This window comes from Bacillus rossius, chromosome 5 (assembly GCF_032445375.1).
Source record: "Bacillus rossius redtenbacheri isolate Brsri chromosome 5, Brsri_v3, whole genome shotgun sequence".
In the NCBI taxonomy this organism is placed as follows: Eukaryota; Metazoa; Arthropoda; class Insecta; order Phasmatodea; family Bacillidae; genus Bacillus; species Bacillus rossius.
The window spans coordinates 44,328,329-44,350,346 of record NC_086333.1 but is presented as its reverse complement, the minus strand read 5'-3'; the positions used below and the strand labels follow the sequence as shown (position 1 = coordinate 44,350,346).

At 35.7% G+C, this 22,018-nt stretch overlaps 1 protein-coding gene across 3 annotated transcripts in view; it reads left to right on the top strand.

Annotated features, from left to right (window-relative positions):
* Nucleotides 1–22,018, top strand: part of LOC134531751 (insulin-like growth factor 2 mRNA-binding protein 2) — a 226,233-nt gene that overhangs the window by 190,793 nt on the left and 13,422 nt on the right. For all 3 annotated transcript variants that reach the window (XM_063367625.1, XM_063367626.1, XM_063367627.1), the window contains 2 exons: nucleotides 11,128–11,319; nucleotides 19,136–19,327. In XM_063367625.1, coding sequence (XP_063223695.1) covers nucleotides 11,128–11,319; nucleotides 19,136–19,327 — 384 coding nt within the window. The remainder of the gene's footprint in view (nucleotides 1–11,127; nucleotides 11,320–19,135; nucleotides 19,328–22,018) is intronic.

Genomic DNA, 22,018 nt, shown 5'->3' with positions numbered 1-22,018 from the left:
TCTTCAGCCATTGTTATGACGTCTTGGGCAGCCTAAACGTCAGCATCTGCAGAATCAATGCGAGTGATGAGGTTCATCACAGAATCCACGGGAGTCTCGTACACTAGTGAGTTCATGTAGCCCCAGAGAAAAGTCCATCTTGATGAGGTCAGGGGAATGTGGCGCCATGGTGATATCCCGCCCCTTCTAACGACGGCTGGAAACAACATGCTCCGTCGTTATCGACCGTGCATCCGTATAGCTGGATACCATTTCTAACAGTTTCTTTAACCTTTAACTTTATGACCAACTATTAGATGGCATTGATTGCAAGGTCAGCGCATATCACTTATCACTTTTATTGCCCAACCAACATACTTTGACGTCCTGTATAAAAGTAACTACTCGTTTCTGATTCCATGTTTACTAGTAACTGTTATTAGATTGGCCGTATCATACCAAACTTCTTGCATTGTAACACGTATTTTGAATAATCGTATATAGTGATGTAAATAAGAAACTCGGCTAATAACTATAACTTTACTATCTAGTAGAATAATATATTATAAAATGTACGAAGATTTTGGTTTTACCTGTTCAATTGAAGATTCGTGTTTTCTAAATTTTTCTCCTGAAAGTGAAGGAATATCCATTATAGAGAGCAATTCTTCTACTTGGCTGTGTCCGATTCCTATTGACAGAGCACCCCATACTACACTATCGTTGATGTCATCAAAATATTTTGGTTCATGTAAGGTAATCTTTTTTATTTCATTACAAGTTTCGCATTGGAATTTCCATGTAGAAAAGAGTCCACAGCGAATTTCAGACTTCAAAATGAATTTTCCCAAAGTACAGGTTTTTTTATGCTCCTCTATTACTGCCATTTCTTTCATCAAGTGGCAAATATTTACACATCTATTTCCCAGCAGTCTTTCTTCTAGAGGCATGTGATTATTGTCATGTTCGACCACAATTTCGGGGAAGTCACTTTCACTTTCCTCGTAATTATTGTCCAAATAATTGAAGTCATCACAGGAATCCTTGGGTTTCTCGTGATCAGCTATTGAAAGTGATCTTTTTTCTGAGCTGGATATTTCTTCACCTGATCTGAAAATTTTGTAAACATAATAACTAAGCACTCATCAAAAGGTAAATGTAATATAAATATTTTACTTTTTATAACCACCGTTTCTGTCGAGGTGTAGTAATTACATTGCAGGAAATTTAGGTTCATTGAGATCTAAGTCCTACAAGGATTATAAATTCTCCGAATGAAAGGTTTTTGTGAAAACACATCCTTGTTCGAATTCATATTTAGACCACAATCAGGAGCTAAGTAATACTAAGTACTCCTGAACCTAAGACATCGCGGCTGGTCACAAATTTATACACATTCACCGTAAACGTTTCTTATGATTATTCACATTATTTGTCCAGCCTAGTTTTCACGAGTTTCTTTCTGTATCCTTTTTTCTTGGCATGCTATCAATTAATATATCAATAATTTTAGTAATAAATACCAATTGAAAACTCGAAAAAAAGGATTATCGCAGTTAAAAGAATATTGTGAATTTTAAACTGAAAATTTTATTTTGAAAATACGTAATCATAAGTAAATGTAAATATTAATAAGGTGATGTTTTCTACTTTTGAATTCACCGCACCGAAACTATAGCCGACAAAATTGATCGGTCGTTTGCGTTTGCATTCCCCTGAACTATGTATATGAGTAAGAACGTAGTGGTGTGGTCGGTTAGTCTGGAGCAGCTGGCAACTATGTCCTCCGCTGCAACATTGTTTGAACCTGGTGGACATATCATTCGGTCTAACGACAGGAAACCAACCATCACACAGCTCTTGGCACGCGCAAAAAATATATTTTCGCAGGTAAACAACCACGTGTCGTGCTATGAATTTTTTATGTATGCAGAATTTACACATCCATTACTCTTTTTAAATTGGTTACTATGGCAATTTCAAAGTCCATGCAAGAGATATAACCTGATAATCACTTATAAACTTGAATTTGTTCTGCAAATAATAGATATAAATTTAACGTTTTAATAATACTTTCAGACGTCTGTGTTGTAACCTGACATTGTTACCAAAACATCACTTCTGTATTAAAATTACAATTAATATAAAAATACTTTAATTTAAAAGTTATGAATTTGTAATCTAAAGTCGTAGAAGTGACAGTTCAGCATATTTCCTGATTATATTTTTCTAAGTAGTGGTTAACTGTAGCATATTTTTTTTTAAATTTCGCTTCAGTGATAACTTTTGTAAACTTTTATCTCAATTTATAATTCTTAACATTTACCAGTATAAATATTTTGTATCGTTTGTAAATACCTACACGTGTAAGTTAAATCCAGATTTCGTCTAAACTTTCTAGCAACTCGGTTAAGTATTTTAATTTAGTAGGTACTGGTAGCGAAAACCATTCACACCCTTTAAACATTAGATTATTATTACAAATATTATGCGTATTAATTTTTTTTTATAAATAAAATTTATCTAGATTATCTTATGGAATTAAATGTTAAATAATGAGTATTTATTTAATTTATTTTTATTTACCAATGCAGAATTTCGCCTCTCGGGTCGCTACAATATACCTACCTACTGTAGTACTGATGGTTGGGTGAAAGTAATGTGCTTGAAATTTAATGTAATTCCCAATTAACCAGCTTTCGTGATATAAATGTCGTTGTTTTTCAATGTTTCAACCGGACACAAGTAGCAGCTATGTACAAAAAACATTTTTTTTTGGAGTTATACTTCTTTAGCCGCGTTACGGAAAAATGTAGGAATGAATTTTTACAATATGTGCGCACCAGCAACAAATATTGATGGGATGAAAAAAGGCTACATACAAATACTGGTTCATGTTATTAAAACTATTTATTTATTGTGAATATTAGTGTTAGAAATTGTATTTATAAACTTTTTCAACTGTTTTTATAAAAGGTGAGGTGGTGATTCTGTATTAACGATTTATTTGTATAAGTTATATCTTTTCATTATTAATTACAATTAATCTCGATTATTTTACTAAATTAAAATATTTAATTTATACACGAGTTTATATCAATATTGATTTCTGAATTATAAATACTAAATACCAATACCGACTTTACCATAAGGGCACACGGGGCCCGTGCCCAGGGCCACCCATCCTTATGGGGCCCCGAAGGACCAACAATTGCTCTCACATTTATTCTCAAAACATTTTTGTAGAGCACAGTACCTAACAGCGCCGCCGTAAAAATGCTTGTTTGCGGGTTGCACTAATTAATAATATTTCAGAACGGATCCTAATTTACTAAATATGCCATCTAGCGATCAAAAATGTAAACCACTCCAATTCCAAAGTCAAGCTACACAGTCTAAACGAGGCCTAAAATAGATGTTATATTGTTAATTTGATTGCCCGTAATAAATAGAAGATCATAATAAAAAAAAAGTTGGTATAATTCGCTATCTTTACTTTCCAAAAGGGCCTCAAATTCTGGTGTGCCCAAGGGCCCCAGCATAGTTTAAGACGGCCTTGCTAAATACTTAATATTGAATACATATTTATTTGATTGAACTTAAGCCGGAGTTACAATAGTCCGTCGCCTCCGTCCGCCATCCGTCCGTCACTTTTAAATCCGTCAAAACCACGCAGCTCGCAAACGATTTACAACGCGATTTTATCCGTCCGTCAAAGTATTTTCCCAAGTAAGTACTACCATCAGTGTATATCTCTCAGAATATTATATCGATGTTATTTAATATTTACATCGTGTTTTTGCACATGTTGTATTAGTATATCCCTGGAAAACTTTAGAGTCATAATTAAATTGATTGGAAATGAGTTTTAAGAAACGCAAATTTCATAATAAAAACATCCGAAAGAGACAATACAAATACCATAGGCCTTTAATCTAGTGACAATTGACTATCACAGTTGAAACCACAGACATAATCTATCCGTCCGTCCGTCGAAAGTATGAGTTTGATAAACTTTCGACGGACGGACGGATGAAATTTTTCGGACTCTCTGATTGGCCGAAGATCACGTGACTGACGGACGGAGGCGACGGGCTATTGTAACTCCGGCTTTACACTTCACCAATCGTATGTATTATTTTATTTCTATTAATCATTTTCATGCGTAATTAAAGTTTTTACTATGCCAAGAATGTACAACTTCTAACGCGCGTACATAAGTATACCTAAGTTTCTATTTAATGCCACTACCAAAATTATTGCGAGGAATATTGTAGCTGAAATGTACACTTAAATCCACAGCTTACTTACCTTGCCTGTGTCGAATATTTCTCCGTTTCGTAAAGTTGTGCTTTTTTTTCCCTCCAAAACCTTCGCTTGATCTTAGATTTAATACTTCTTTTGTATCTCCGGCTCGGTGGTATTCGGCTCTTCGGCATGCTTCACAGACAAACAATCTCTGCTCTGCCAGAAAACACGCTTCTCTCACAACTCACAAACGCTTACAAAATAACTGCATTGAACAGGCTCAAAGCGCGCGAAACTTTGCTTCGTGTTTCACGGAGGGAGCCAGCTGTCCGCTGCAGGCCGGCTGCAAGTAGTTGCCGCGGGCCACGCGGGGAGCGCCTGCGTACGGCCGCTCGGGAGAAGACGACGGGCAGGGAATGGTGACACGGCACAAACCTCGCGCTGCGGTTACACACGGCGTACGTTATGTAAACATTATTATTATACTGTTGACCACACAGATACGGCTGATGCATCATTGCAAAGTCAATAGTTGTGGCTATGTCATTATGTAAAAATATAAGTATAGAAATATGTAATTTATTCATGATATAAAATGTTGTCTACGATGTTTTTACCGATTAAAAATAGTGTAAAACTAAATATTTCATTTCTTTTAACTGGTATTGCATAAAATTATAAAACTTTCTCATAACATTCACAAATATATTTGGCAATGATATTAATTTTTTCACTACTCATAGTTAAGTAGTTTCTCTCAATTGTTAGAATTTAGTTACAGTATCAAAATATAAATTAATCAATAAAAAATAATATTTTATTTTATTGTAATTGGAATTAAAAAGTTCTTTGGTAAGTGTTAACAACTTATAACATAGACATAATGTTACAACTGCAGTATTTACGAAACGTTTTTAACCTCTTGAACAGCCTTAAGATAAATTATAGGATCACAAGAAACTTGAACAAGAAAAATTTATCTATTATAGTAGGAAATGAATGTCATATTATTGACTAATAAATCAACACTATAGGAACTTAACCATGCGCCTGTTAGCCTATATGAAAATATGAGATGGGTTTTTTCACTTAAGATTTAAGTTTATTATTGGTACTTTAATATTCTTAAACAACGCTGGTTTCTTTATTGCAGTTGGGAAAGTTAACTATCATGCAAACTTTTATACCAGCGGTTAGAAGGCATGGTGGAAATTTGGTATCATGTAGAGTGGGCGTAATCAATATTTCAAATGCAAGGCTTAAGGGGCCCGCCTACCTGGTCACACAGACGGTGTGCAGAGCTTCAGGAAAAACAACGCGATTTCAAAACTACTGAAGATATCCGAGTGGGGCCTATTTACGAATAGCATTTAAGAGTTCGCTGAGGACCGAAAAGTACTTTTAATTTCGGATTAAGTTTTTAAACTGTATTTTTAGAAGCGTTAAAATGCCTAAAACACGTGTTTTCAGAGTAATTTTTAGGCATAAAACAATCAGTACAGATTCTTGAAAGTACTTAAGGGGCTTGCATAACACCTTTATCTTCATTTCTCCGCCATATAATGTTACGGTCACCGCTCAAATTTCACAGTTATCTTGTGACAACGAGATGAATGCGCGCCAGTTCAGAGACTTGCGCTTAGAGGCTATACCGCGCTGGAAGCACCAGTGAGCGTCGCGCTTATCATCCCGCCTCACTAACACACATACACCCCTGACGAGGCGGGCCCCTTAAGGTAGATTTGGAAGGAAATAACTGCTTATTCTAGTAGTTACCAGAGTGAGACTTCTGGAGGGAAGGTTTTTGGAAAAACTGAGACTTTGCTATAACTAAAAACAAATATCGCATCTGTATGAAGTTGTTACATCTCGTTAGAGCAATAGCGAATAATTGTTTTTAAAGTTATTATATTATATTTTTAATATGACCAGTTAAAAATGCAATGGGTGGGAAAAACTGAGTTAAAAGGCACTATTAATCAGTTACAATTTATTTTAATCTTCAAATACTATTTAAATCTTCTTAAACAATTTTTGATAAGATGAACCATTACTGCAAGGAATAGAAAAAAAATAGGGGTTGGAATATAAAAACTTCCATAATCTGTACATTATCCAACCCATTCTTATTTATTTTTAACTTTTTTTATTATTATGAACTTTTAATTTTGATCCTAGCAATCAGTACTGCAAGGGGTGCTAAAAAACTTGCACCATCAAAAAAATTTGTCCCAACAATTTTTAATGAGACTATTACTGCTGGAGGTTGAAATACCAAAAGGGTTTAAAAAATTTTTAATTCCTTCCTAAATTGCCTACACTATCAGATTCGTTCAAAATTATACATAAATTTTTCTTAATGTAAAAAATTATTTTGCTTTGTAGTTAAATCCAATATTTTTATTAAAATAATATTTACAATACATTTTCCTGAATTATAACCAGTGACGTTTCTACAAAAAAAAATTTCAAAGAGCAGTTTTTTATAATTGTTTTAAGGCACATTTCATTTAAACAAGTAGTAATTCAGTATTAACAGTTCTGTAGATTTTAGTTTAGAGTACTTAACTTGGTATTACCATTTTTCAAGTTTAATGGTTGATTAGGTTAGAAACATAATTAGTATGGCTAAATGGTTTCTTTTTCTTACTTTATATTAGCAACAATAACCTCAAAAATATAGCAGAGCTATTTTAACAAACACTTTAACCTCTTTTATTGTATTTTGAAAATAGGATATTAAATCGTTAGATACATTATGTCTTAACGTTTAACTTGCAGGGAAGACAAAAGTGTAGCAAGTTCTTCTTACGTTCATTCAACTGACGTGACACAAGTTTTGTACAAGGTGTGCATCTTTATGGTTACAAAACACATGTTTTACCAGGTTGGATTCAAGAGATTAAACATTAAAAAACTTCCTCACCTCAACATACAAACACATCTAGAGTGTGATATATACTCACTAAATCGTGCTACTGTAATAGCCTTAAATTCTGGGGTTTCCGTGTTTGGTGTAGCAGAATTTTTAACAAATGAGTTCAGTCTGCAAAATTTGTGTGTGCTCGTGTCTTTTGGGCTGTCTTACGCAAGCATATTGTCAAACTGTAAATAAGTCAAACAAGTTCTTGCTTAAGCATGCAGTCTTCATGAAGCTCGTAATGTTCTCAAGCTATGAAACTTAGAGATTGAAAGTGCTGCCTTGAGAAACAAGATGGTCTTCACCAAGACTATCTCAAGATGTTGCACAAGACACAATCTCTCTTACTAGTCAGTCAAGAGGTAGTCACATACCTTTTGTGACTGCCACTTGATAGCCTATTTCCATTAGCTTTTAGCAGAGATTTAGTAACAGTGTACATTTTCTCGAATAAACTGCACTCTTTTGCTCTCTTGCTATCTCTCTCGCTCTCTTGCTCTCTTCTTCTCTTTATCTTGCTTGTGTGTGTATTTTTCCTGTCTCAGATTATTTTTGTGTCTTTTCGCCATTGTCGCACTTTCCTTCGCTCGGAATCTGCTCGGAAATTGACACTCACACGGCACCCGTCGCAGGACTCGCGTCGAACTCTTTCGCTGGACTCCTCGCAAAACTCACGTGGCACACCCTGCGGAACTCTTGTCGCAAAACCACGGCACTCACCGTAGTGGTACTCTTGTCAACAAACCAAAACTACTTCAGAGGCTTGCGTCACAGCTGAAGTAGTCTGTGGCGCCCTTCTAGAATCGACGAGAGCAGCTATGATGAGTCGCGTCATCCTGGTCCGACCCGGTGCCTGAACAGTCCAAAATAGCATTGCTCGCACATGCCGCGGCCTGCGGAAATCCCAATGTTGCTTAGGGATAGGTAACAAACAGCGCAGAGGCAGGACAATGCTAGCGGCGCTGAGGGGGAGGGGTGAAGCAATGACCCTTGCAATCTGCCAGGCGCCCGTGGCATGCCTTACATCAGTGGATCACACATGGCCGTGCATGGCTGCCAGCCAGTTCCGAACCTGGCATCACGGTCTGGTATCTTGCGTTCGTAAAAATAGGTATAAACTAAGTGATAGTAAATAAAGGCAGTGAGCTTTTTCTGCCTTAAATTTGTGCGTCGCGTATGAGCAGCACGATCTTTAATCCGCTTTAGCATTAAAGCTTTTTTTGTTGAGGTTTTGGCTTGACTTCTGGAATAAACCATCAATTTATCTGTGTTCCTACTCAACTCGGCAGAAATGTTTTTTAAAATTCTCCGTTATCAATTCTTGTAAGTGATCCCAACCTTTTTTCAATGGTTACAACGTTTTTACGTTTCGTCATTGCGAACAACGTGCTAATAAAACAGCACAACCATGCTAGGAAAACATGCGGACACTGCTGAGAAGGCGGTACAGCTGAGGAACATATTCTAGGTCCATGTCGAGTGCGAGGCAGGAGAGGGTAGAACCACCAGTTTGTGCGCAGCAACAGGTGTAGGGGAGTGCAATGAACTCGCTTGCTATGCTGTCAAGTGAATTATAGTGATGTACCTTCTGAGAATAGAGATTTATAGTCTGTAAAACAAGTCCTAATTTACTTTTTTTTCTATAATGGTCCGGGGTGAGGTTCTACTGCACTTGGCATGAGACAGTGCGCGTGTAGTATGCAATCAGTGAGCTATCACCATTGACATTTGACTACATTTTGGGCACACTTTATGGTCATCAATGTAACCAAGTATGAATGATAACTAGCATTGGCTATATTCATGCTACACAGCAACAATGGCCGTATTTCCTTTAATTGATTATGTAAATGATAATATTGAAACCCATCTTCCGCCCAGAAAGGATGGGGGGTTGAGTCCCCGACACACCCTGGGTAACTACAAATAAAAAAGGGAATACCTAAAATACGTAAACAGCTCCAGAAAAACTACCCACGTGGTCGAGCCAAAAATAGAAATATGTTCTGACAAATTAAAGGCTAGTCTTTGGCAAAAACTAATGAAAACGCAGAGTACAAATAAGCAGAGTTTTACTAAATCAAAAATTCATCTTGAAACTTCATATAAGCCTAATATTGTAGATATACGTTTATGGCAGTTACTTGCTTCTAATATAACAAGTTTATTGCCGAAGTGTAAAGATAATAGAAACTAATTAAGCATTATAAGTCAGCACTCTGGGTTATAGATGAACAGCTGATTGCCATGACATTAACAAATAAAATACAGTGCAGTCAAAAGCGGCAGATATTGCCACAGTATACGCCGGGGAGCGACACTCAAAATATTTAGTTCCGTGGACAAACTGAAATTCAAAATCAAAGTTTAAATTTCAATTAATCTTGATGTAAAGTCATAAAAAATTGCAGCACCACTTAACGTTACTCAACGTTATAATAGGGAGTGTAGACTCGTTTATGTTCAGCATATCGCACAAGTATGTCTATTCAGCACATGCCAAATGTAATAGTGCTTCATAGATGGGAGCTCGTTCCAGATGTATACTTCTTGCGAAAATTTGTTTTTGTCCCAAATCCAGAAAACAAATACTATGAGTCGTCTCTTTACCTTATCGTAGCTTTCGGTAGTGTGGCAGCTCGTTATGCACCCGTTCAAGGCACGGCCCCATGCATGCTGATCCTGGTATGTACTCCCCGGTGCAGAGTCGAAGCATTTTACACTTGTCTCGCGGCAGAGCTTCTCGACACGTCCGCGCGCGGCGACTCGCGGCCCAGCACTCCCCGCGGCAGACAGTTCACTCCTCCACTGGCACTCAGGCGCTGGTGACGTCAGCCGCCAAAGAGAAGTTACCGCTCCCAGTAGCCGGCCATAGAAACAAAATCGATATATAAAGTATTTAAGAAACTTGAAAGAAACCAAAGAAAGAGTAACCAATAAAAGAACTAATCACAATAATTAAATAATTAAAAAAAACAGTGACTGAATTTTACAGATTAAAAGGATAAATTAAAATGGAAATAAATCAGTAAAATCAGAAAAGCCAAAATAAAATAATATAAATGTGGCCTGGTGGCCACAGTATTTTAACATATAATGGATTTAAACTTTCCCATCTTAAACAAGTTTTTATTACTCTATTTTGCCATTATAACTACCACATTGACTGACAGCAACTTGAAAGCTAATTGCTATTGCACAGTGCTTTGTCCTGTAATCTTTGGCAAGGTTATGTTTACAACATACACAAAGGGCTCAGTATCTTAACAGCAGAACACAAAAAAAATCATGTGACTTTTCACCATAATTTTTGCTTCCAAATTTGGATGCACTCAAATAACAGTGTGACGATTATGCAATAAAACATGGTAATACAGTAGTGTCTCGATAAACACAGGTTATGTGTTATCAGAGCCGACCTAAAGTGCAATTGCCAACAAACACTGTTGGAAACATCTGCTTGAGGACCTAGAAAATTATCTAACTGTTGTTGAAGACTAAAGGTAATCTACCTCAAAGATGCCATCTACTGGTTTGGCAAAACATGGAGTGATGAAAGAAACTACACTGAAGAAGTCAGAAAAAAGCACCCTGAAAAATTTTACTGATAAAAACCAATATGAATTTTTTATGATATCCATGTTATTGAAGATTTTGCTTATCAGTTTGCCACAATCTACATAACTAAATTAATTAAGGCTTTAGGGTATTTATGTTTTTAAACTGCTGTTAAAGTTGTTAAAGTTTCATGCTTATCTAATATTCTCTTTTTAACTTATTTCATTTGACGTATACCAAACATTGTGATAAACTTTTGAATCACTGTCATACAATATGTTTTAATGTTGTTTATGTTTATTATTCTTTGTATATATATATATCTGTTTGATTTTTATATTGTATAATTGCCAATGTGAGAGATCTCAATAAATTGTTTATTACCAAGATGGCCATTAAATGTGTAGTGTAAATGTTTTCAGCCCCAGAGCATGATGTTTCCTGGCCTGCACCCTATGGCTATGATGGCCACATCCAACCTTGGCTACACATCTCGCAGCTCTGGTTTCCCAGGAGGTTTGTATGGAGCTGGGCCAGCACCATATCCTTCCATGTACCCAGCAGCACTGCCCTCGCAACCTGGGGGGCAACTAGGAGGTGACATACAGGTCGATGTGAGTACACACGCTGCACTTACTGTTCATTATTATTTCTTTAATTCATGTTTTGCTTTCAGATTTTTAAATAAATTTGTGATAAAACTATGGGTAGGGGTAAGATTATATGTTAAATAGCGATAAGACAAAAACCATGAAAAATGGAAGTCACTTCGTAGTATAACACCAAAATGCAATGCAAAACAAAAAATGCAATGAAATTCACCTCCATTACTTATTTTGTCAATTAAAATAATAGAATTAATTTCAAAAATCTCTAGGCTTTTATTTAAAAACCTAATAACTACGTAGTATGTACAAAATATTTTTTTCCTTTTGAAATAAGTAAAATAAAAGCTTAAATAGCTGATACCATACAGACATAACTAAAGGCCTACAGAAAAAGCTTGGATATTTGGTTACAAAAACATGTTCAAAAAATTTATAAAGATTAATTTAAAATAGGCCACAGTTTCCAGAACACAAGTGGCACGTTTAACATTCTGCTGGTTGCTGGTAAAGAAGCAAAAGATTTTCTTTATTTAGATTTATTTTGTTTATCTCTTTGCCCGGTATCTCTTTATTGGAAAGAACTTCAATAAACTTTATTTAAAAAATATAAATAAATCTCATTTTTTAAGTTTTTAACTAACACAACAGAGGACAAAGACTGACACCACAGATAAAGATTACTTCCAACTCCCATGTACTGTTTAAGATTTTGTAGATTTTTTGTGTAATAAACGAAGCTATTAAAAATCTGTGTCAATTAATATACAAAAAAAGTACAGTAAAACCTCGGTATAACAAACTTGAAGGGACTGATATTGTGTGTGTTTGTTATAGTGAGGTTTCTTTATAATGAGGTGAATTCAAAACTAACAAACAAATGATTTGTGATACAAAGGGTTTTTTCTGTAGCGATCATTATTTCAAAAAACACTGAAGTAATAGTAGGTACTCAGTATATAGATGCAGTATACACAAAGTACTTACCTACTTTTTAATACATGCTACTGAGTTCTTGAGCAGAGCAAATGAAGATCAAGCAAACCAATCTGATTTGATTACAGTACATGAGTATATTGTATATTATTGTTGACTGTTGAATTTGGAATGCTAAATCTTTTAGCTATTTCTGCTTTTTTATCTCCCTGATCTACTGTGTGTAGAATTTCCAGTTTTGTTGTAAGAGAAATTGCTTTCCGTTTTTTTAATCCAATTTACGAACATAATAATAAATTACTGAAAGTTGTCTCATTTATTACCGCACGGGATTTGTCCAACCATAACCTATTTACAAGCAAACAAATTTAACCCAGAAAAACTTAACCTCCAAACAAGATACATAACTGGTTAAATAATTTATTTCCCCCTACAAAATGGAACAAAACCAACTTTATAAACCTACAGATTTATTTAAGAAACACTTCCACAGAATCTGTGTGGGTTATCGGCATTCATTACAACACGAATAAACGATCAACACATTTTCACAGAACAATGATGTAAATTGTTCACGTGATGAATATTTCTAGGCTGTTTCAGAAGATCAATGGTGAGTTGATTTAATTAAGAAGGTTAATTTCAATTCTTGAAAGCCGCCTTCCGATCAAATAGGAAGGGGGGTTCCGTCCCCGACTCACCCTGGGTAACTATCAAAACTAATAAAATGGAAAACCTGAAATGTGTATTAAGCTCTAGAAAATTTACCCAAGTGGTCGAGCATTGTTTACAAGACTGTTCTTATCCAACCAGGATAAAAAAGCAAGTAAAAAGACATGTTGTTCAAAAGTTTAACTTTGAATACTTTTAATTGAAGTTTCAAAATTTCCTGTAAAATTGACTTTTCTTGCATATTCAGTTTTTATTGTTCAAATAGTTAGTTTTTTTCGATTCATTAATTTGCATTGTATTAATATACATAGGCCTATATTTTTCATTTTTTTTACATATCATTGTCCTTGTTTTATCTTGTGTGTGTCATAATTCCCTAGTAAATATTTATCGTGCATGATTTACGCGTACTTTTTTCATATAATTGTCATTACTGATGAGTGTGATTTGAGGTTGGCAACTCTGTAATAGTGTGGAGGATTGTTTAGGTTACCTACATTAAATATATTTTTAAATTATGTCAACAGCTGGCTAGCTTCATTGAAAACACTACAAATAATAAGGATGTTTGGTTGGTTAAACAGGGTGTCGACAAATCTGGAAAACAGGGAAATGCCAGGGAAATTTTTTTTTCTGGAAATGTCAGGGAATTTTAACCTAGCCTCATAAGTCAGGGAAATTCTCAAGGCAATAAATAATTATTTTACTAAAATGTACAATTACTGCTTGCACATCAGTATTTTCTGTTGCGGTTTTTCTAGGATGTTTAACAAAATTAGTTGCGTAGTACCGTACTTATCGGTAGGGTGTGCTAGTGTGTTTCTTTTGTTCTGTGCCAGAGGCAGTTTCTTGTTATGTTTTGGTAATGGCTGCCAGCTGGATTCGTGTGTGTGGATGTTATTACCCGTGTTCGACCGATGTGTTGTTATTCAATGAAGACTGGCTGCGCCAGTTCACGTGGATTCGATGAATATTGAATCCTCATTCTGCGTTATGCATCATATGCAATAAAAGCTTTAGTTTGAGCAACATGGGAACAAGAGCAGTTACAAGCCATCTGAACAGTGTTAAGCACAATAAACTTTTCAACAGCAGTCAAACTTCAATGTCCCTAGAAGCAGTTACAGTACAACCCTGTTATAACATTTACCAAGGGACCAACATAAAAAAATGTTATAAGCAGGAAAATGTTATAAGCAGGAAATCATCTTCACTTTGTAAAAATTACGCGTGGATTGATTAAATTAAAAAGTATAGGTAAAACAACACAAAATACAGCAATAGAGTGGAAAATTGGTTAATTTTATTTATAGATAATACCTAATAATATGCTAAAGAAAAAAGAATGTTTTGTACGATACAGTTCAGAGTCGAAACAGAAATATTCAACTGTTTTGCAATCACAACACGCGTTTTGTTCGGGTTCCTGTCCACTTGGTTAATAAACTGAATTTTTTCAGCTACAGAATATATTTTCGCTTATATTTATCAGCCATCATAGCCGTACAATAACCTGAATAAAATTTCAATACGGCGTATTTTAATTAAATACGACCGTGACTACAATAAGTAAGTGAAAAAAAATAATTACGGTAAAGGTTAACCACAAACAAAAGCCGTGAATATATCCATAGAACATTTAACCATCTCAAGGTGTTAAACCTTTGAAACAAAAACCAGCACCATAGAATACAGTAGCACTGTTTCCGACCATGTATTAGCGCACAAAATGTGCATCATACGTATAAAGGAACAAGTCATAGGCTAACTAGCGCGAACAGGACGTCATATTGATAGTCGATCCGGTGCAAGTTGTGGAGTGCGTGTGTACCACGTCTATGGTGAACTACTCAAATGTAAACATCTGATGTTTGTATATGCGTGCTGTATTTTCTAGCTATGGTTTCGCTCTAAATTATGACTTTGAAGGAAGGGATACTGCAAATTGTGGCAGTTATCAAAGCAAATTTGAACGTTAAAGGCGGGAATGTAAAAAATTTTAATATTGTTATAGGCGGGAAATTAAAGCATTGTTGTAAATGGAGAAATGACGGGACCATGAAATTATGGTGTTATAGGCGGGAAAATGTTAAAAACGGGAATGTTATAACCGGGTTGTACTGTATACAGTTAAAGGTGAAAAAAGATCCTGTAGTTTATCAGGGTGAGTGTTTTTCCCAGTCTACATCTTCACCACAGACAATAACTGTAGCACAACCACTTACATCAGCTGCATCGTCTTACTCACCCACACTGGCTGGACCAATGCAGCCAGCTTCATCTACTGCACAGGAAAGTCTTGCCTCTACGTCTAGTGGACTAGTCATATTTGTTGAATGATGATGTTACAAAAGCTGAAATTGTCTGGACATTAGAGAGCATTGCTACACATTCATTAATGAGGGCTGCTGCTAAAAATGTTGGAATTTTTAGCTACATGTTCCCTGATAGCCAGATTGCAGCAAAAATGCAGTTACAGCGTGACAAGCTTGGATATTTGACTACATATGGTTTAGCGCCTTATTTTAAAGACATTTTAGAAGGCACTCTTCATAGTTGTGAACACTTTGTTCTGGGCTTTGATGAATCTCTGAAAAAAGTGGCACAGAGGCAGCAAATGTACATCAATGTTTGTTTCTGTAATTCTGCTACAGAAGAGGTGAGCACACGGTACCTCATGTCTGCTTTCTTTGGCTGTACTACCGCCAGTGATTTACTAAAAGGGTTTAGGGAAGCTATATATTCCCTCAGTGAAAAAAAGATTTTTCAGTTGTCTATGGATGGTCCAAATGTGAATAACAAGTTTTTGACGGATTTTAGGTTGGAACTTAAGAAGGATGATACTACTGCTTCCGTCATCTTACAACTGGGCAGCTGTGGTCTTCATACAGTTCATGGAGCTTTTAAAAGTGGCATTGAAGAGAGACAGTGGGATATTAAGTTCCTTAGGAGTGCATACTACCTGTTCAACATGTCTCCTGCCAGACGAGCAATCTATACTCAGCATTCAGGGTCTGCAGATTTTCCATTGAAATTCTGTTCTGTGCGTTGGCTTGCTAATGCAAATGTAGCACAGAAAGCAGTCAGTATTTTGCCACATTTGACTGCTTTTGTGAAAGGCGTAGAGGGTGAAGGGAAAGCTCCAAAAATTGATAGTTTCAAAACTCTTTCTGCTGCTATTAATGATCCCCTATTAGAAGCAAAACTTGCATTCTTCATAACCCTGGCCAATCATGTTGAACCTTTTCTCACTGAATTCCAATCAGATCTACCTTTGGCCCCTTTTTTGCACAGTGCTCTCACATCTGTTTTGAACAACCTAATGACAAGGTTTGTAAAAGAAGAGGTACTTAAAACAGCAAGTATTCCTAAATCTGTAGATGTAAAAGATACTAAGAATCTAACATCATTTGAAAAAATTGATATAGGGTTTGCATGTCATGCTGCACTAAAGAAGTTGCTGAAATCTGTGAAAGACCTTCAGATTATGGAATTCCGTCGTGATTGTCGCAATGCATTAGCGAAAATGGTGTCAAAGCTGTTGGAACGTAGTCCTTTAGCTTATCCACTGACAAGAGCAATTACATGCTTCGATCCTTCTGTCGCAGCTGATCCCAAACTTCGAGCACGGCGAATGACTTCTCTGCTTGACATTCTGATGGAAAATCGTTGGGTTTCTGGTTCAACAGCTGACAATGTTCTTACAGAATTTCAGCGCGTGTGTTCTTTTCCTTCTGTAACAGTATCTCTTAAGAAGTACACTAGTAGTACAGTGTGATTGGATTCATTTTGGAAAAGCATTTTTCAAGAGAATGGTAGTAATCCATCAGTTCTAAGAGTAATGAAGATGATCAGTTGTAAGAGTAATGAAGATGATCATGATTCTGTCACATGGAAACTCAAACGTTGAACGGGGTTTTTCTGTAAATTCAGAGTGTTTAATGACGAATCAGGAGACCTCATTGATTGCACGGCATATCGTCTATGATGCTGTCCTATCCTATGGTGAAGTGAGAGATGTCCCTATCACCAAATCTCTTATTCATGCGGCCAGAAATTCTCGAGCGAAGTATGCAGAGGTGAAAGCTAGAGTGTCCAGTTATGCTTGTTCTAAGGAAAAAGAAAGGTGGCAAAAAAGGTATGCTGAAATTGCTGTGTAGGACTTGGAGAAAAAAAAAAGCAAAATTGCTGGAAGATGCTGCAAAGGAAGCAAGTCGTTTGGAAGCTGAAATACACACTGAGGAATCAGTAATTTTTCTGCGTAGTGCTTTGTTATTTCAGTGTGGTCATATGTTTGTGTGTGGATTAGTACAGATGTTGGGATTACATTTAAATGGTATTGTTTATCTATATGCATAATATTTTATTGCTTGAAATACTTAAACTTATTTTGAAAGTTAAAACATTTGTATTGCATGGTAAGTACACTATTGTTTACTTTGCCTTTAGTTTAAGTGTTTCATTATTTGCAAACATGTTACAATGCACTGAAGGTCTGTTCAGTTAAATATATAAGGTTTTTTGTTTCCGTATAGATACTATTATGCAATCGTACGCACACACACACTCCCACACCAAAACTAGGGAAACAAAATTCAAAAATAATCTTACAATTTACAAGAAAGGTCAGGGAAAATCACAAATTTTGATCTGGAAAACAGGGAAAAGTTAGGGAATTTTGTAGAGCTGGTTTTGTAGACACCCTGTTAAAGGTAGCTACATTTTATATGGGTAATCCCTAACCCACTGTTCAAACAATATTTCAAGCTTTTTAAGGGCCCTGCCTTGTCAGGGGTGCATGTGTTAGGCGGGATGATAAGTGTGACATTCGATGGTATTTATAGCGCGGTATTGCCTCTAAGCACAAGACTCTGAACTGAAACAGTCTTCTCGTCGTCACAGGATAACTGTGAAATTTGAGCGTTGACCGTAACTTAATATGGCGGAGAAATGAACATAAAGGGGTAATGCAAGTCCCTTAAGTGCTTTCAAGAATCTGTACTGGTTGTTTTGGGCCTAAAAATTACTCTGAAAACATGTGTTTTAGCAATTTATCTCTTCTAAAAATACAGTTCTAAAACTTAATCTGAAATCAAAAGTACTTTTCAGCCCTCAGCAAACTCTTAATGCTTTTCATAAAGAGACCTCAAAGGGATATCTTTAGTAGTTTTGAAATTGAGTTGTTTTTCCTGAAGCTTTGCACGCCTTGTGTGTGCCCGGGTAGGCGGAGCCCTAAATATAGTTAGCCTAACTTAACTGACCATTCTCACAATATCACAGCATTTGAAATATGTAACGTAACCTCACCACTTGAATCACAGCACCCTCTTAAATAATGATTGGAAATATGTCAGGAAGTAACAAAAAAGAATTTTAGAATTCTTGTAATTTTTTACGGAAAACTAATTTTCTTTAGAATTACTGCAGCTTATTTTGGTATCTTAATTGTATGCTACGATGCAATTGGGTGACATACATAATCTCATTATGTTTTTATTTTCAGTGAGTTTTGTTCATGAATAATATACCTTGAATAAAATTAAGCTCAATAAAGTGTGGATTAATTTCTGTAAGAGAAGTAGTATAACACTGCATAATTTGGTTCAGGGAAAATTATAATCAGGTCAAAAAAAATGAGGGAATTTCATTTGATATTTTGTGTGGCCATCCTGTCTTTTTTGTTCTTACAATCACAAAATAACACACGTATAATTGATAAATCTGATGAAAAATTAAATTATACATTGTTTTGCGCAAAGTGTATACTGTACGTTTGAGGTTTACGTAATATTATAATATTTTGAAGCTTAAACAAGCACTGAATATTATGAAATATGAACTAGCTAATAAAAATGTGAGATTTAATCAGTGATAAAGTAGGTGGATCTTTATAAGTGTTAATTGAAATGAAGTAAAATAAATGTTTTGTGTTTATTTTGGTTAAAATTATTTTTGGTAGAAGTGGTTAAATCTGTCATGAAATTGATTTTGACAAATATATAACTTGTTGCATTAAAAGTAAGGTTACATATATTAATCTTATTATCCAATTTCATTTTGAAAATCTTGTTCAAATGGAATTCTCAGTGTTAATACTGCATGCATAATGTTTTCGGTGATTTTTGAGCTAACCATTATGAACATATTTTGAATGTTTGTACTGTTGGTATGCATTTTTTTGCCTAGTTTTAAATATGTGGCACCTTGTGCTTTTCAGGAAACAACATTTTTATACATCCCCAACAATGCAGTAGGAGCCATCATTGGGACCAAGGGAACACACATTCGGAACATTATTCGTTTCTCTGGTGCTTCTGTAAAAATAGCTCCTTTAGAGCAAGACAAACCACAAGAACAGCAGACGGAAAGAAAAGTCACAATTGTAGGTTCTCCAGAAGCACAATGGAAGGTAAGCATTTTAGCAATTGCATTAATTCAGAGAGAAACTTTTATTTGTAGTGATTTCAGTAATTCAGTGAGTATTTTTGAAAAAAATTAAGTTCTTTTTTATTTAATAAAAAAAAATGGTTAATAATGGGAGCTGGGAAAGTATTTTTTCTAAAAAAAAAAAAAACCCTGTGATGTACGTTTTTAGAAGTTGTACAGGAGGTTACTTTTTTGTATGTGGATTTTATTTCGGGACTATACATTATTGTGTAGTAAAGAAAACACTACAAGTGACCAAAAATGCACTATTTTCAGCAGTTTTATAACTCTAAAGAAACAAGTGTGGTGTAAAAAAATTTTGTTGTGATTAAAAAACTTTTTTTTAGGCCTTTTAAATACCTAAAATCAGTTATTTCACTGTCCTTGTGAATACTGTTGCAAAAAGATTTGTATACACATTTTAAAACATTAAACTTTAAGCAGCTTGATCTATATTTGTTAAGAGTATCGAAAAATAATTAAAATGGTCGTTGACTGTTGACTATATCAAATCACTTGAATTGTTTTTCTGTGGTCAAAAAGTGAACATGGTGGTTGAAACCATGTATAAGGGCGGTTTTGTAAAGACGTTTTTGGCTCCGTACGTAGATGTCAGGTCACATTAATATTCTTATTTAAAAAAACCTAAGGACTTGAGAGTGAGGGCTATCAAATGTAGTTAACTCTGCACTCGACAGAGAGCACGAGTTGCATACAATCAGCGAGATATCAACATCGATATTAGACTACGTGTGCGTGCTCTCTACGGGAAGCAACATAGCCAAACATGAATGATGCCAAACTAGCGTGGCTACATGTTTATAAGCGGTACACTGCAGCGACGCAGACGAAAAGATAAAGGTTATAACTAGGGCCCCCTGAAAGTGGTAAATCAAATTTTCAGATTTAGTCATTAAAAATTACCAAAAGCTGTGTTTAAAGTTAAATAATTTTACTTGAACCTACTCATTACTGAATACCCTAAACAAATAGGTTACATATATTTATATGACAATACTTTTGATTTAGACACTGATTATTAGTTCGTTCCCATAAACTAATCTGGAAAACTATTAATCCCTTAACAAAATCGAGGACGCACCACAACGCCGAAATGCCAAATTGATCACAACGACGACAGCTAGAAAACTGCTGTGTACCACAAGGCCGACAAATGTCATTACAGGGCTGCAACAAAGGTTGGGTTAGGCTAGGCTAGGCTAGGTTAGGTTATGTTATGTAAGGTTAGGTTATGTAAGGTTAGGTTATGTAAGGTTAGGTTATGTAAGGTTAGGTTATGTAAGGTTAGGTTATGTAAGGTTAGGTAAGATAAGGTTAGGTAAGATAAGGTTAGGTTTGATTGTGGTATTCAGGCGTTAAGGTACATTTAAGAAACACACACAAATTCATTCAGTTGTTATTTCGGCTTTGTGGTCAATTTTGACATTCGGCGTTATGGTATTTCCGCATTGTTGTAACGACCCAACAAAATCTATAAAAACTGTTGGCCAACTAATCATCATCGTCACACCATTCGAAAATTAATGTTTGTTTACATTTTTCCGCATTTTGGCGCGATTTAATCTGCTTGATACTACGACGCTGTTCCAACTATATGCCAGCGCCCCCGGCTGACGTGATATGGCCACTCACGTAAGGCTGTTCCAAACACCGTTCGCCCAATCATCTGCTTGCTTTCGCCCAATCATCTGCTTGCTTTTGTATTTATCCGGTGTCGCTGTTCCAAGCTGACGTCAGTGCCCCGAGCGGTGTGTGTACGCTTTAAAACTTCGCCTGTTCGTCTTATCTATCCAAACATTATGCCGGAAAGGAAAATAAACGCCTTAGTTTTGCGTATTTTTACAGTATATTTTTGGGTTTAACATTATAATGTGAGCGTGTGTAAGCTTTTGTTTGCTTTAGTGCATTTATGATTAATGTTTGGCGGCCTTGTTGCGGTGTTTGTTTACCATTGACGAGACAAGTCTTTTAACCAGTATTTAAATTTCGCGTAAAAACACTGCGATTTCGCGTTTTAATACAAAATTTTGTGTAAAAACGCTGTGTTATGGCGATTTCGCGTAAAAACTGTATTTAACGGAGATTTCGCGTTTATCGTTGTTTAATCGCGATCGCGAAAAGAACAGGCCCCTAGTTATAACGTTTTAAAACGTCTTTGAAAGAAAATTGTGCTCACAGTTGATTTGCTTAAAACTAAGTGCGACCAATATAAGCGTGGCCTTCATGTCAATCTGCGCACCATAATACTTCTAGTTTTGTCTCAAATACTTGAACACGATGCATTATGAGTGATCAAGCATGTACAGCTATAAAAACTGGCAGCTGGATGGGCAGACGTTGCTTTTGTTTGTTTGTATGAATTACATGCCACTGGCTAGACTAAGTTCAAGGCCCGGTTTGTGGCCAGGCGACAACAGTACGGCACAGCAGCATGTGCATGGATGTAAAAAATTTTTGGTCCTTTACCATATTTTAATTTATCATAGCTGATGTTTGTACAAGAGCCGATAGCGTAGCCATGCTCTTCAAAAATGAGTGCAAAACATTCTTCCAACATCTTTTTGGCAAACTCTGCCTGAAATGCCCTTTGAAATTTAAAATTGTAAGGGAGCATCCTGCCTGTCTCCTATTATTTCAAGTGAAGTTTTGAGAA